Raw genomic sequence first — 15,353 nt, 5'->3', positions numbered from 1 at the left:
AAAAAATCTATTACTGGCACCACATACATAACGAAATAGAAGACAAGTGCACTGCTTACAGCTTAGCGAACGTACTTTCGCTTAACATTTCAAAATGAAGGCATGACATGATCAACACGTAAATAAAGATTTCCGGAGTTTTTCTTTGTGTAGAATCTAATGTATGTGAGATTAGCTTTAAACAGACACCCATTATAAAAATTTTGATTGGCAATGAATAATTTGGCTTCAAATTTGCTAACATGCGGAATTTGCAGGACAAAAAGACAGTCACTTTGGATCAAATAAACACTTTTGATGTGCTCTAACTGGCAGAGAACAAAAATGGCGTTGAGTTTCTCACCCATTTCTGCACTTAGCTAGCTTTCAAATGACTCGTTATGCATTCTGTGTGATCTTTTTTTTTTAAACATTTATTATTTTTTAGATAGATTGTATTTTATTTAAGAATAACAATTTATTGCATTTGAATAGGTAATTTATGAGGATGTATTGTTATTAGTGGTTGAATTGGTTGAAAAATGACAATAATATCACATATCGGCAATAATTTATGAGACAATATATCCTCTACTAAAATCTGATATCGCGACAGGACTAGGCGGCAGGATGTGATTGACTTTTTTAGCGTCACATACACCGAGGGACTCATCATGCTTATACATGTCAATGTTCCCGAAGGCACAACAAGCTGCTAGGATGTTTTTGCTTCCAGGAATCACAGGTGCTAATAGCAAAATTTTCATTTTCATGCTTTCACAATAGCTAGGACAAGGCAGTCAGGAGATATTGTTTCCCTTCCTGTTGATTGTGGCGAAGCCAATGAACGAACGGTGTCCCGTTTCCAAGCCTGGCTGGGTCGGCTCGACACTTGTTCCGCTTCCCTTTAACCCACTGACCTTATCTCAGGTCTGTCTGTCTGCGTTTCCCTCCCGAAAACAGCAACAAACAGAGCAGTGTTTGGACATGATAATAGAAAATCAAAGATGCTGCACTGTATGCCTTTATGTGGAAAAAGTAAATTTCAGAGAACAGTAATAATCTATATAGTTGCACTTTTTCGAAAAAAAGTTCAAATTTGTTGCGAAACGAAAAAAACACCCATACAACAATGTTACCTCTAATTTTTCATGTGAGCAGACACACAAGCTCCCTGAGCACACTGAGGACCACTGTGAGCAACATCAGATGTGTACACTGTGGCCACACACCAGTATAACACCTGTTCAAAACCTTGGATCATAGATAGTTGCATGGCTTATTAAAAGAATGTAATTACAGCAGCAATTTTCATTAGTTTACTTTCAATATAATTGATTTGACCCACTTAAAATGAAAAACACAAACATCTCATTGTTCATGATATGTGTAGTATAGTATATGTGAGAGGCCTGTTTTAACCATAGGAAAAGTCCTGCTTCTGCCAGGGTAAGGTCCAGTTGTGGCATGGGTGAGTTAATAAATAAAACATAATGAACAACCACAATAGGAGTACCGTATTTTTCGGACTATAAGTCACACCTGAGTATAAGTCGCACCAGCCATAAACTGCCCAACAAAGAGGAAAAAAACATATATAAGTCGCACCGGAGTATAAGTCGCATTTTGGGGGGAAATTTACCTGATAAAATCCAACATATAGGACAGATATGTCATCCTGAAAGGCAATTTAAAATAAAAATACAATAGAGAACAACATGTTGAATAGTTGTACAGTACGATAATGTTACAAGTCGCACCAGCCATAAACTGCACAACGAAGAGGAAAAAAACATATAAGTCGCACCGGAGTATAAGTCGCATTTTGGGGGGAAATTTAGACTTTCACTCTTCATTTTTCTCTGCACCCACCCAAGTCATGCACCTCACAACTACTGTATGTACAATCGTCGTGTAGTAACCACCTATGGGAGTGTCGCATTTCCGTATCGGCAGCACCAATACGAGTGTCGGGTTGCAGAATCGAACGCACCAATAGGAGTGTCCCGCTGACACATGACAGCGGCGCCGAGAGTAATCCTAGCGACGCCACAACACCTTTATAATAAATTTTATTTTGCGCGCTGCATAGATTTTCTTGTGCAATGAGTATGTGCATCAGTGCACGACTGCGCATGCGCGCATCCTAAAGGGAACATTGCTTTACAATCACAATTCTTGTCACATTATGAAAGCTTCCATGAGTCTTTTTTTTAATTTTTTTTTTTACTTTCATTAACTCATCGTCTGCCAATGATGGCACTAGACGTCCGATTGATTTTGACTGGGGAGACTGTCAGTGATCAGTTGCTACATAATCACAAAGTTTAAATGGATTTGATGTCTATGTAAATGGCTGTGAAAGAATTGGTAAAAAAATATATAAATATTGGTCTTTTCGTTTAAAATCACATAAAGGACACTTGCTTCGAAAAAGCTTTCTTCCACCAGAGTTTTCAAGAAGGCAAAACTTCACTATACAAGCTTGTTTCTTTACAGTTAACAACCGATACGTCAGGCTTATCACCAACACAGACACACAATCCAGTCAAGGGTCGACGTGACAAAGAGATTTGGAAACTAGTGTGTTCATGTCCATCTAGGTTAAAGGACTTTGTGTGTGTGGATAATAGCTGACTAATCTATCGTATCCATGCTTACTGAACAGCTTGTAAACATGACTCTGCTTTTGCTGTTTACTTTTGAATTAACAAACTAACCTTTAATATCATCATTTACAGGGGTCTTGTGTATGATAAGAAAACTAAGAGGAATAATTCAAGTGATACGCAGGACCTTTTGTATTCCTAGCGTTTCGATATTGTGTAAATCCATTTGTACACTGCGGTGAGAACCTTGAGCAGATGTGTCTTCAGTCTAAATTACTGAAATGATTCAAAAACTTGTGAATTAGGGCTAAGGCAAACTTTTGTGAATCAAACGAAACTCCTACATTTTGTCAATACTTGACTTTAAAAATAAAATAAATAACTAAAACAGGCACATATGGTAGGTAGAGTATTTTTCATATTTGTTTTAGTAAAACGGGCATTTGACTTGATAGAGAAAAAACTATTGTTTTGGATTCTACACCCGAAAATTTGCTAACAGCACGCGGTGCACAGTGTTGATTGCTACAGCTCTCTTAGCAGCTAGGTTTACCACATGAGCAAAACATCCTATTTGTCTTCCCTGTATACAATCCTGACACATCACTGGGTAAGGCGTACAGCATGAGCCACAAGTCAATCGGCCACATTTCTGACAGACATGAGACATTCCCCCCTCCCGTACACTTCTTTATTTGGCAGCGCCTCGTTTTTGCTGGTGGACTGTGTGTCATGGGAACAAATAAATCTTTCAGAAATTAAATTTGGGTTGTTTTGTCATTGTTATCCTATGTTGCTTTACACTAGAACCACCAGGGGTTTTGGTGCTTCCTAAAACTACCAAGGGTGTCCCATTTTGGGACACCCTGGGATCCGCCCCCAAGCCGAGCCCATCTCATTTCTACCCCTCGGCCCTTCAAACGAAGCAATAAGGGGTAGGGGTAAGGAGTAGGGGTAAGGTGTAGGGCTTGAAACATCAGCCCTAAGAATTGGGACACCTCTTTACACTCGCGTACGTCATAAGTCCGTTCGGCCAGTTGTTACGTAACCAAAAGCGACGATAAAAAGTGCACTAGTGCACTAGTGCGTTTAGCAAAACTGAAAAACAAAACAAACATTACAAATGAAGAAACACAATGAACAAGCATTACAATAAGTGGTGTCGATTTTTTATTTAGTACACCCCTAAATAGTGCACTTTTTATCGTGATTAATTTTTTTCAACTATCACTTTTCTGACTGAAGAAAACACATTGAGAGTAGATAATACTGGTCATCAGCTGTTAAAGTATTATTTGGATGTATCAAGCTTGTTTCATTGAATTTAAGCAAAGCAAACAAAACAAACACTTGTAACAAACGGAAGGGTCCACAACACATGCACACAGATGTGGAGCACTAGTTCAGTTTAATTTAGTTTTGTTTCAAATTCAAATATGGTTTCAAATTCAATGTAATATTTACACCATTGTATGAAACCTGAATGATAGTTTGTTTCTGAACCAAGAGTGGTATTTACTAGTCTTGCATATTTTCTTCCCAGCCATTTCATGTGAGGTGCTTTTCTTGTTACCACTGTTGCTTGGTGTGCTTAGTTGTAGTATTTCTGAATATCTATGTATATCAATGTATATCCACAGCAAATTGTTAACTGATCTTTTCAAAAATGTTTTTTAACATGTAGAGGGTATTCAAACAAATACATCCGAATGAATTAGAATTATTAAAATACTTTCATCAAAATATTCTCAGAAGTTTAGCAGTTTAGTGTCAAGTAAGAAATAAGTGTCCGATAGGCTACTTTAGCTGGAGATGGGGTTGGGGCGAAACAGGCTCAGTCAGGCTACTTTAGCTGAGGAGGGGGATGGGCGAAACAGGCTCAGTCAGGCTACTTTACCTGAGGGGGGGTTGGGCAAAACCTTGCTGAGTGAGGCTGCTTTCTCTTTCGCTACTACTACTAGTCAGGCTACTTTCAGACACTTATTTCTTACTTGCCTACTGTAGGTTGATAAATTTGTAGGTAGATTTGTGTATGTCTTAGTCAATCCCAAAAAAAGGTTCCTTCAATCAAAGTATATATTTTCAATAGAAAATAAACGTCACTTGAATGAAAGCAAAATGTGTTTGAATGCAAAAGTTGCCTGAATGATAGCTTGTTTCTGAACCAAGAGTGGTATTTACTAGTTTTGCATATTTTTTTCCAGCAATTTCATGTGAGGTGTTTTTCTTGTTACCACTGTTGCTTGGTGTGCTTAGTTGTAGTATTTCTAAATATCTATGAATATAAATGTATATCCACAGTAAATTGTTAACTGATCTTTTCAAAAATGTTTTTTTAACATGTAGTGGGTATTCAAACAAATACATCCGAATGAATTAGAATTATTAAAATACTTTTATCAAAATATTCTCAGAAGTTTAGCAGTTAGTGTCAAGTAAGAAATAAGTGTCTGATAGTCAAGCTACTTTAGCTGGAGAGGGGGTTGGGGCGAAACAGGCTCAGTCAGGCTACTTTAGCTGAGGAGGGGGATGGGCGAAACAGGCTCAGTCAGGCTACTTTACCTGAGGGGGGGTTGGGCAAAACCTTGCTGAGTGAGGCTGCTTTCTCTTTCGCTACTATTAGTCAGGCTACTTTCAGACACTTATTTCTTACTTGGCTACTGTAGGTTGATAAATTTGTAGGTAGATTTGTGTATGTCTTAGTCAACCCCAAAAAAAGGTTCCTTCAATCAAAGTATATATTTTCAATAGAAAATAAAAGTCACTTGAATGAAAGCAAAATGTGTTTGAATGCAAAAGTTGCCTGAATGATAGCTTGTTTCTGAACCAAGAGTGGTATTTACTAGTTTTGCATATTTTTTTCCAGCCATTTCATGTGAGGTGTTTTTCTTGTTACCACTGTTGCTTGGTGTGCTTAGTTGTAGTATTTCTAAATATCTATGAATATAAATGTATATCCACAGTAAATTGTTAACTATCTTTTCAAAAATGTTTTTTTTTAACATGTAGAGGGTATTCAAACAAATACATCCGAATGAATTAGAATTATTAAAATACTGTTATCAAAATATTCTCAGAAGTTTAGCAGTTTAGTGTCAAGTAAAAAGTGTCTGAGAGTAGCCTGACGCCCAACCCCCTTCCACAGCTAATGGCAAGTAAAGAAACAGCAGCCTGACTTGTTCAAACACATTTTGCTTTCATTCAAGTGACTTTTTTTTCTCGATTGAAAATATATATTTTGATTGAAAGAACATTTTTTGGCTTGACCAAGAAATAAACAAATCTACCTACAAATTTATCAACCTACAGTAGGCAAGTAAGAAATAAGTGTCTGAAAGTAGCCTGACTAGTAGTAGTAGCGAAAGAGAAAGCAGCCTCACTCAGCAAGGACTCGGCACAAGGATGACCGGAAGTTAAAAAAAAAAAAAGACGACACTTTTTATATTGCTATATGTGCTTTGTGACTATCTGTACGGACCTCTGTGATGCTCTATTAGCCACGGGAGCTAAGCTAAGGAAAAGTTACGAGTGACGTCACCACTTAAAATTAATATCTCAATAAAAGCATAATACTGATCTACAAAACCGTTGCAGCACAAACTAGCACAAATGACAGACACAATTCTGAATTGAAATGGGGGGCTAGCTGACCTCAGATTTACCCAAAGAGAATTTTAAATATCTCTAGAACGAAAGCAGCACTAACAAAGCTTTTACAGTACAAACGATTGACATCATTTTTATATAAATATGTCTGATGGGGGGGAGGGGGCCAACTTCACAGAGGTCCGTAGAGATGGTCAGATAGCACATACAGCAATATACAATATGTCGTCCTTTTTTTTTTTTTTTTTAATCTGAATTTTTTTGTACTTCCAGGTCATCCTCTTGCCGTCGCGTTGTGGGATTTTGCTGTTCTGTTGCGGGATTTTTGCTGCTGTGTCTTTGCATTTGCCTTCTGAGCCATTCGTGCTGCGAACCATTTGCTGTTGTGTTGTGGCAATTAGGGTTCGTGCTTTTGCCAATTTGCAATCGCGCTTTAGGAACTGGGGATCGTGTTGTGGCGGTTTGCATTCATGCTTTTTTTCTTTTGCAAAGCGTTTGCAATTGGGGCTCATGCTTTTTTTTATTTGCAAAGTGTTGAGACTTTGCATTTCGCCTGACACCTCTCAGCCACCATAATTTCCTGCTCCTGTTCAAATCCACCCCGCCAGTCGACTGTCGTTCGCTCACACGAGCTCGGTCATCAAGATAAGCACATCCCCCGCCCCTTGACGTAGTTAGCACTTTGCATTCAGAAAGCCACATGGCAGAGCTGATCACACTTGGGTTGGGTTGTGAGACCAAAACATTTGAGATTTTTTTGTCGTCACAAATGTATTGATTATTTCATTCATTATAACTTTATACACGTTGCAATGGTCTGTGCGTTTGTTTATTTAATTGCAGTAATTTATACATAAAGTTGCCTGTGTGTGCTATAGGAGAAGAAAAAATGGGCAGAGCAGTGAGTGAATAAAATAAAACCATATTCAAAAATAAAACTCTCAAATAATAACTGAAACTATCATGGGAAGAGTCAGTGTAAACTGACCAACCCTTGTGGGTTAGAGTAAGGTTGTTTGCTTGTGTGCTTGAGTGGCCTATTTGCGAGACAATGACACACTCATTTGCACATATACAGATGCTAATTGTGGATACCCAGAGTTGTGGGGATCATCTGATCCCCTTCTGGGCTTTCCAGAAGGCTAAAAAAAATGTTGGGTTTTCTAGTGTTAAGCTTCAGTCTTTCCTCACGACCAATGATCCTCGTGCGCCACGGCTCCTGCACTGCAGGCTGTTTTGGGGAGGAGTAGAGGGGGGGCTGCTAACAGGGAGGAGCCTTCTCATAGCTTTTTTTTTTTTTTTTTTTTACAAGGCAAAGATGTGCCGTGCACCAGACATTATAGCGAGAGAGACCACAAAAAAAAAAAGGTCGGAAAATAAATTTGGGGGCCTTTTCAATTGGATCGAATGTTTTTGGGTATTGAATCAAACAGGGAATATCAAACGGTTCAATATAAAACCGAGTATTGTTGCATCCTAACCCGCTACCATTATTACATAAGCCAGACAGTTTTTTTTCTTCACACCTTTCTGTTTAAGACAAGCTTATCAAGGACCTTGCCAATGCCTGTTAAGGTATAAAATAATACTCATTTATCACCAGGAAGTGTACTTGTTGTATTTTGGGTAAGTTCCAATTTCCTGCATAATTTATTAGCAATCATCAGTGTCATTTTAGAACTATACAATGGGAAAAAAATCAGTGGCTTACAAATGATTCAGTAATTGTTTATTTCAAGATTGAACCAGTCTATCAGTGAAAAAAAATGCATAGATAGTAGACAGTGCAGGTGCAAACTGAATCAGGTCAAATTGATTAGTCATTAAATACAAAGCGTTTTATCATGTATTTGTTCTGCTTTGCAATAAAAAAAGGGCAAACTTTTTGTTACTTGTTGCATTTCAGCTATGATTTTGATTTCACTCAAATTATTTTTCAACTTGCTCAAATATAAAACATGACTAGATTGACAAGAACTCCAAAATCGTGACTCATAAACAGACGGCGTGACAGGACGCTGACATTTCTGCGGTTTGATACTATGTCCGATAAATTCTAATCATTACTTGAGACTTGATGCAGTAGCATGAAAACCTTGGGTGCCCTGCCTATGCCCAACTTGGTCCATGAATTTCAAAATTGCGCGAATGATCAGGATCTTACCACATCTGCCTCATATTGAGTCAGGAAACCACCTAAGACTAGTCCTTAGGGGTAACCTACCTGTGTAAGACAATGTTAATGTGTTCCAATTTCTAACAAGATGTGAATGTATCTTCCTTGTGAGTGAGTGGAAGGACAAAAATGATGCAATCCCCCCTCCCTCCCCATCCAAGTTAGGAATGTTGACAGTCCGGATTTATCACCAAGCCCCTAAACGTGCAGCAAATCTCAGCAAGCTGCACAATAAGGGCCGGTTTAGTTACAACAACAAACCCTGCTCTGTTCAGCTCAGTGATGTGCGAAGAAGCTCCATCCATTATGGAGACTTTAAACACTGTGAATGTATCATTGCTAGACACTTTGCTAAAATATTACAAAAGTGAGAACGGCCAAGAGCACATCCAATTAAAGTAAGAAAACTTACCAGGTTTCTTTTGATTTTGGAGCTTCATAGTGAGGTAAAATAACTGCTCATCAAATAAAAACCGGTCATAGGAGTGTACTACAACTGCAAAGCATCCCAGTGGGAATGCCACCCAGTACTTTTCAATATCCTCCACTTAATAAATCCCCACTAAGTTTTTCACCGGGTGATTTTTCACTCACATTGCCCCGTACCGTTGGGTAAATAAGAGGGCGTGGCCACATCCCATTCTCACGGCGTCCTGGAGACAAGAATCGAGTCCTGATTGGCCGCCCCAAGCCAAGCCCACTTATCAGGAGCTTTTTCCACCACTGCTGTCGACCAGTCAGACTTCGGCAAACGCAGCCAGGGGTATATAAACACCAATCATTAAACGCTACCAGACTGTAAACCAGCAAGGTGAAAGTACACAGTACGGTATAAGTAATAAAAATATTTTAAGTCATTTATGTGAAAATAAATGTTCAAATGTGTGAAAAACCGGAATTATTTCCCCTCAAATGTGGCAAACACTCACGGGGTCTGTGCCGCTTCATCGACTCTGTCCTCCTCCGCAGCCTGCTTTTCTTGGCCGGCGAGCCGTTGCACTCAATATCCTCCCCTCGGTTCGTGTGGTGGTTGTTCTCCGACTGGCCAGCACTGGTTGAGCCGGGAGAGACGAGCGTGCTGCCGTGGCCGCCGCAACCGTAAACGTGCCCGTTGTAGCTCCTCAAGCTCGGGCAGTTGTTGACACGGAGAGGTCCCGACGCCCCCTTCTTGTCCAGCAGTGACTTAGCTTTATCCATAGCAGCAGCTGGAGCGAGGCTAGCCTAGCATTTACGAGGCGCAAAGTGAGCCGAGGCGGGGATAAAATGGCCTAGTTTCGCTGTAGCATGTACGGGTACCGGTAAGCTAGCCGCGAGCTACATTAGCATATCTTCGCGTTAGCAAGAACTGTATGAAGGCAAAGCATCCGCGAGAGCTAAATTAGCTTTGGCTCGTTCACGGTCAGCCGTACCGCACAGTCTCTCGCAAATTTACCAAACACGAAAAACGAATGCCTTTAATCGCGGGTGCATGTCTTTGAAAATGAAACACACCAACTGGGCTAACCGTCGAGAAACCAACACAACCGTAGCTTCGAGGTCACTCGCGGTCATTTCCCTACATTACAAGACGATGAGGGAAAAAAAAAATAACCGGCGACAGACGGCGTCACCTTCGACGTCAGCGCGAATCCCCGAAAAACCCGTTCACCTCCTTGGACCGGTTTTCTTTCCAAACCGTGTCTAAACGTACAAACGAATCCCCTCGGCGTCTTTCACGGTCCACCTTACACATTTATCTGCCAACGCTGGCAAGCGAGCAGGCACTCGGCCGGGAGTGTGCAGCTGCGTGGGGGGCTTTATTTTTAAGAGCCAGTCTGTCATTCCTCCCATGCAGAGCTCAGTGCACCCCCAACCAACACTCTACATATCTGACCGATGTGCACAGTCACAGGTTGCTGATAGTGAATGGCAAATCTAATATATCGATCGATACAATGCAACAATGTATAGTACAGTGCAGAAAAGACGCAAAAGATAACACAATGAATACGACCAACGCACTGTACTGTTTCACCATGTTGTTGGCTTGAAGTAAAACAAACACAAGACACACATTTATTAAATATGTTTATGTAGACTTTGCTAAAGGAAATAATATGAAGCAAACAATTGAAAAAATGTGTCAAAAATAACCAGATTGCTGATTATAGTCAGAAAGGGACATATTAACCTCTTAATGCTTTTACTTACATTCAACAAATATACACCAAAATGTTTTAGCGAATACATAAGTACAGTAAATGAACATAATCACTATAATAAAAAAAATTAAACATAAAAAAAATAATAATAAAAAAGGAAAATATAGAAACTACATGGGGGAAAATACAAAAAAAAATAAATAATACATTTTATGATTATTTTTTCAGAAAAAAATGAATTTTCCATTCTTAGCTGAATTTAAAAATACAAACTATGTTTAGTAATTTTTTAAAATACTATTGTGTATTTGCATTTTCTTTCAATGCTTCATGTATACCAGTATTTGTAAAATGTAAATTCAGGCATCAAGGGGTTAAACAAAAATTTACAACGTAATTTACACAGATAAAATATTCATTCGTCTTCTGGTCGCTTATCCTCACGACGTTCAAACTGTGGAGGTTGTTGCAGCTTAACGTTGCATTCGTTGGAATAATTGACGGAGAGTAAGTTTTCTTTCAGCCAAAACTGGGTGTGTTTAATGTCCACTGACATGCTCTCATGCTGTCTTCACGACATTCGACAAATCAAAGTAATCAAAGTCAAACAAAGATGACGTGTGTGGTGACCCTTTATTGTTTGACATAATTCACCCACGGAACTTGTGTGTACATTTTGCCCAAGGGCGTAGGTTTGCATAAGGACGGTAGGGACATGTCACTACCAACTTTTCAGGATGCTTAAATTGTCCCCACCAACTTTTATGCAACCTTATTCAACTTCAATTTTATAGGTAATTTAAATTGTCTTCCCAAGTTGTAAGGATAGAATTAACGCTACCATTATTAAGTGAATTACTGTACTTTCAATATGTTCAGACTTACATTGACCCCTCTGCACCTGCTGAATGTGCTAGTCCATTTGATTACAAATTTGATTGGCTGATGACTTGACTCCCTCCCCTACATTCACACACGTATTCATAGCCTGTGTTCTGTGAATTTTTTCACCCTGATACTATTTTCAAAATAGTATTTTGCTCCCGAAACTTTTGTGGTGGTGAGTAAGCACTCATTTACATTCAGTTGGACCCTCAAAGTTATCCAAAGGTGCTAAATAAACAAGAGATTACTGGATCAATTACATTATTGTTTTTGCCAGCGATGCCGAGTAGCTGTAACAGCTGTAGTAGTAGCAAGTAGCTCTACCGATTTCACCAATGAGACGTCGCAAAAATAATTACATGACTCCATTATACTAATCAGACGCAAGCTTGCCGTTCTAGCTTTACGCTAGCCTGCTCAATCATGTGGTCTTTAGCACCGTAAAAAATGAAGCATTTGATATTGAGCGCTGCTCTCAACATGATTCGAAAGTGCAGATTTCAACCTCTATCCCAGTTTTTATTTGGCACTAACTGACCAAGGAAAACCGGATATATGCTCATTTTGATTTCTAATTAGTAGGCTAATAATGAAGGAACTCTTAACTATTAAAACTAGGAACTGTTTTCTCCACCAGAGGGCATTCATGCTCTTTGGACGAATAATGCCTCATTTATGTTTTTTTTTTCTCTCATTGGAATTCAATGAATTTAAAAAAAAAAATTTTTTTTTAATTTCTTTGGCTTAATGCGGTTATGTAATGTGTTATTGTCCAGTATCATTATAGCAACAATTCATATACCATTGTTTAAAAAAAATCAAACAAAAATAAGCAGTTACTCAAAATGTTACTCTTACTTGAGTATTCTTTTCACTGTATATATTTTTTTACTTGTAATTGAGTACATTTTTTGGATGACATACTTTTGAGTAGTATTATTTTGAAGTAACGGTACTCTTACTTGAGTAAAATTTTTGGCTACTCTACCCACCTCTGGGTTTAAATATTGCGATTTAAATTTGCTTATAAAATCCAGACACTTATTCTGGAAGTTTTCAAAATGTTTCTTTAGTAGTTTTTAAAAACAAAGCTTTAATCAAACGGTGTACCACCGAAACCAATACATATGCACTGCAACCCACCCCCCACGCCCCCCAAAATTGTTTTCAGTATAAATCTACTAGAAATAAGTGAAATTATCTGCTAGTGCTTCAAGTACATTTTACTCACTTAGTTTTCTTGAAATAAGAAAAATTTCTAGCTGAAAATCAGCTTTAAAAACTTGTAAGAGATGTTCTTAATTCAAGAATAGATATTGTTCAAAACATTATTTGAAAGCATTTTTATCTTGATTTAGGTGAAAAATGACCAACTTGTAGTTATATGGCCCTAATAAGAGCAAATACTGTAGTATTTGTAATATTTACTTAAATTAAATGTAAGAATCTGATGCATTAATCTGTTAACCAACCTTTAACACATGGCAGGATGGGACTTAATTGTCTGAAGTGCTACTTTTATTACTTCTTTGTGTTTGACTTTGATGACTGATTTGTGGGATTGCCTGTGAAGACAGCAATGAGAGAGGATTATCCGCATGTCAGTGGAAATTAAATACGCCGATTTTTGGCTGAAAGACAACTTATTCTCCGTCAAATTCTTCCTACGAATGCAAAGTTGAGCTGCAACCACCTCAACAGTATTGTTCTACGTAAATCAGCCCAGGTAGCCCCCCACATTTTTACACCAAATCTGGCCCCCTTTGCAAAAAGTTTGGACACCCCTGTTTAACCGATGATCCGTAGACGAGGCCAGCTTCTTTCACTTGTTACCAGCTAAATATTATTCAAAAAATAAAGATGGTGGAAGAAATAAGCATCTTGAATTTGAAACGGTATGTTGTCGTCGATTAGCCTAGCAATGATCTTGATTGTGGATGTCAGCCCCAGACCCTCTAAATATATTAAATGCATCTTACCAGATATAAAATGACTACTACATAATCTGTGGTAATCGTTTGGAGCCCAGTTTTCTCGTCGAATTGCAGATGTCCATTTCGCTCTCCTCTCCGGGTCTCTCGGAATACGGTAGAACCTCAAGTCTCTCCATCTATGTTCTCTGTTATTGCAACCGGCCGCCACACACGCCTTCACCATTTTGATTATTAATGTTAACGAGCAGAAAACACGCCATAATAGGAGGAATTTACGTAGCGGTAATGCATCATCAACGACGAGTTGACGGACAATATGGCGCGGGGGCGTGGTTGTGATGTCATCTGAGTAGGGTCTATATTGCGACCAAACCTACGCCCTTGGTATGGCGTGACAGACACTTAACAGCCGTGCGTGTTCTGGCTGAGTTCAGAGTTCACAGAGAGACACAAGCGGCCGGACACAGCAACTCGTCTGCTCAACGGGCCAACAAGACTCCCGCATCGCATCCGCCACACGTGCTTTTAACTAGCACTTCAGAAAATTAAGTCCCATCCTGCCATCTTGTGGCCAAAAGACAATACGTCAATAATAACAAGCAATAGGAACATTATTTCCACATCAACTGAAGACACATTTATGAATACAAAACATTTCTCCCAACACAAACCCTTAACATAATCAGGACATTAACTCATTGCCTGCAATTGACGAACATAGACATTAAACTGGGAAGACTGGCTGTGAAAGCTCATGTTTCAGTGACATTGACGGTGCAGCCTTACTATCCTCTCCAGTCCATTTTGACTTGGAGGCCAGTGATCATTCGCTGCAGTCCATCATTCCCCCCAGTCGAAATGGATTGGACTATGAGCGCCAACAAAGGCAGCCAATGAGGTAATAGGGGTGTAAATCGGATTTCATGACTATATGAGATCCATTCTTTGAACAATTCACAATATTTTCCAATATTAGAAAGTTTGTCATAATTCAAATCATGTCCACATTTAACATTTACAGTTCACCAAAAGCCGGGGTCCTCAATTAGTGGAATGCGGTCCACGACTGGAACACGGCACACCTCTCTGCTGACTCGGGAGCAAATGGCACTGGAGGAAAAATAAAAAACACTTTTTTAAAAAACATATATTATTTGTATGAATCGCCGATTTATCGTTATGTGCCACTATTCTATCTCTAAAAGGCCAATATTTAGTTTTGTATTTCTATATTGTAAATTGTTTTTGTATTGTTTGGACCAATGCTGCGCGTATTTAAACAATGTAACATCCGGTTGTAAATCAGCAGACAGCTGCGTCTTGGCAACGCAGGAGCCGGTAAGATCACTTCCTTGTTGAGTTATGATACCTTACCTTATAATTTGCCTTTTTAACATCTAACAGACGCGAACTGTTGTAATTTGATTTGACCAGCTGATGTCTTCTCGCTGGTCTTGGAGCGGCTTCCGTGTTCGGTTTGATTTGCACGCCTCGGAGAGCGCAGCGAGGTAAGTGGAGCAAATAAGTATTTAATATTTATTTATAACCACTAATTGTGCACGTTCTCCCACTTGAAAATATTAGAGAGGCCTGTAATTGTCAACATGGGTAAACCGCAACCATGAGAGACAGAATGTGGAAAAAAAGAGAAAATCACATTGTTTGATTTTAAAGAATTTATTTGCAAATCATGATGGAAAATAAGTATTTGGTCACCTAAAAACAAGCAAGATTTCTGGCTGTCAAAGAGGTCTAACTTCTTCTAATGAGGTCTAACTAGGTCTAACGAGGCTCCACTCGTTACCTGTATTAATGGCACCTGTTTTAACTCATTATCGCTATAAAAGACTCCTGTCCACAACCCTCAGTCAGTCACACTCCAAACTCCACTATGGCCAAGACCAAAGAGCTGTCGAAGGACACCAGAGACAAAATTGTAGACCTGCACCAGGCTGGGAAAACTGAATCTGCAATAGGTAAAACACGTGTAATAGGTAAATCAACTGTGGAAGCAATTATTAGA

At 39.0% G+C, this 15,353-nt stretch overlaps 1 protein-coding gene and 1 long non-coding RNA gene across 4 annotated transcripts in view; one reads left to right on the top strand and one right to left on the bottom strand.

Moving 5' to 3' along the window:
* pank1a (pantothenate kinase 1a) overlaps positions 1-10,262 on the bottom strand; it is a 114,120-nt gene extending 103,858 nt beyond the window's left edge. Inside the window, exons 1-2 of one of the 3 annotated variants that reach the window (XM_057847394.1) lie at positions 9,981-10,262; positions 9,300-9,591 (exon numbers count right to left, since the gene is read on the bottom strand). In XM_057847394.1, coding sequence (XP_057703377.1) covers positions 9,300-9,567 — 268 coding nt within the window. In that variant the 5' untranslated portion in view covers positions 9,568-9,591; positions 9,981-10,262. Of the gene's footprint in view, positions 1-8,782; positions 9,272-9,299; positions 9,592-9,980 lie in introns of those variants that run through there. The other 2 variants (XM_057847393.1, XM_057847395.1) reach the window with 2 other exon arrangements.
* A 1,096-nt stretch (positions 10,263-11,358) lies between these two features.
* On the top strand, positions 11,359-14,899 carry LOC130922566 (uncharacterized). Its single transcript, XR_009064535.1, has 3 exons — positions 11,359-11,571; positions 14,129-14,228; positions 14,352-14,899. It is a non-coding gene; the product is annotated as an uncharacterized LOC130922566 (long non-coding RNA).
* Positions 14,900-15,353: the final 454 nt, after the last annotated feature.

Source organism: Corythoichthys intestinalis, chromosome 10 (assembly GCF_030265065.1).
Source record: "Corythoichthys intestinalis isolate RoL2023-P3 chromosome 10, ASM3026506v1, whole genome shotgun sequence".
Taxonomy (NCBI): Eukaryota; Metazoa; Chordata; class Actinopteri; order Syngnathiformes; family Syngnathidae; genus Corythoichthys; species Corythoichthys intestinalis.
Note: the sequence above shows the minus strand (reverse complement) of the source record. Positions and strands in the feature narration are given on the sequence as shown.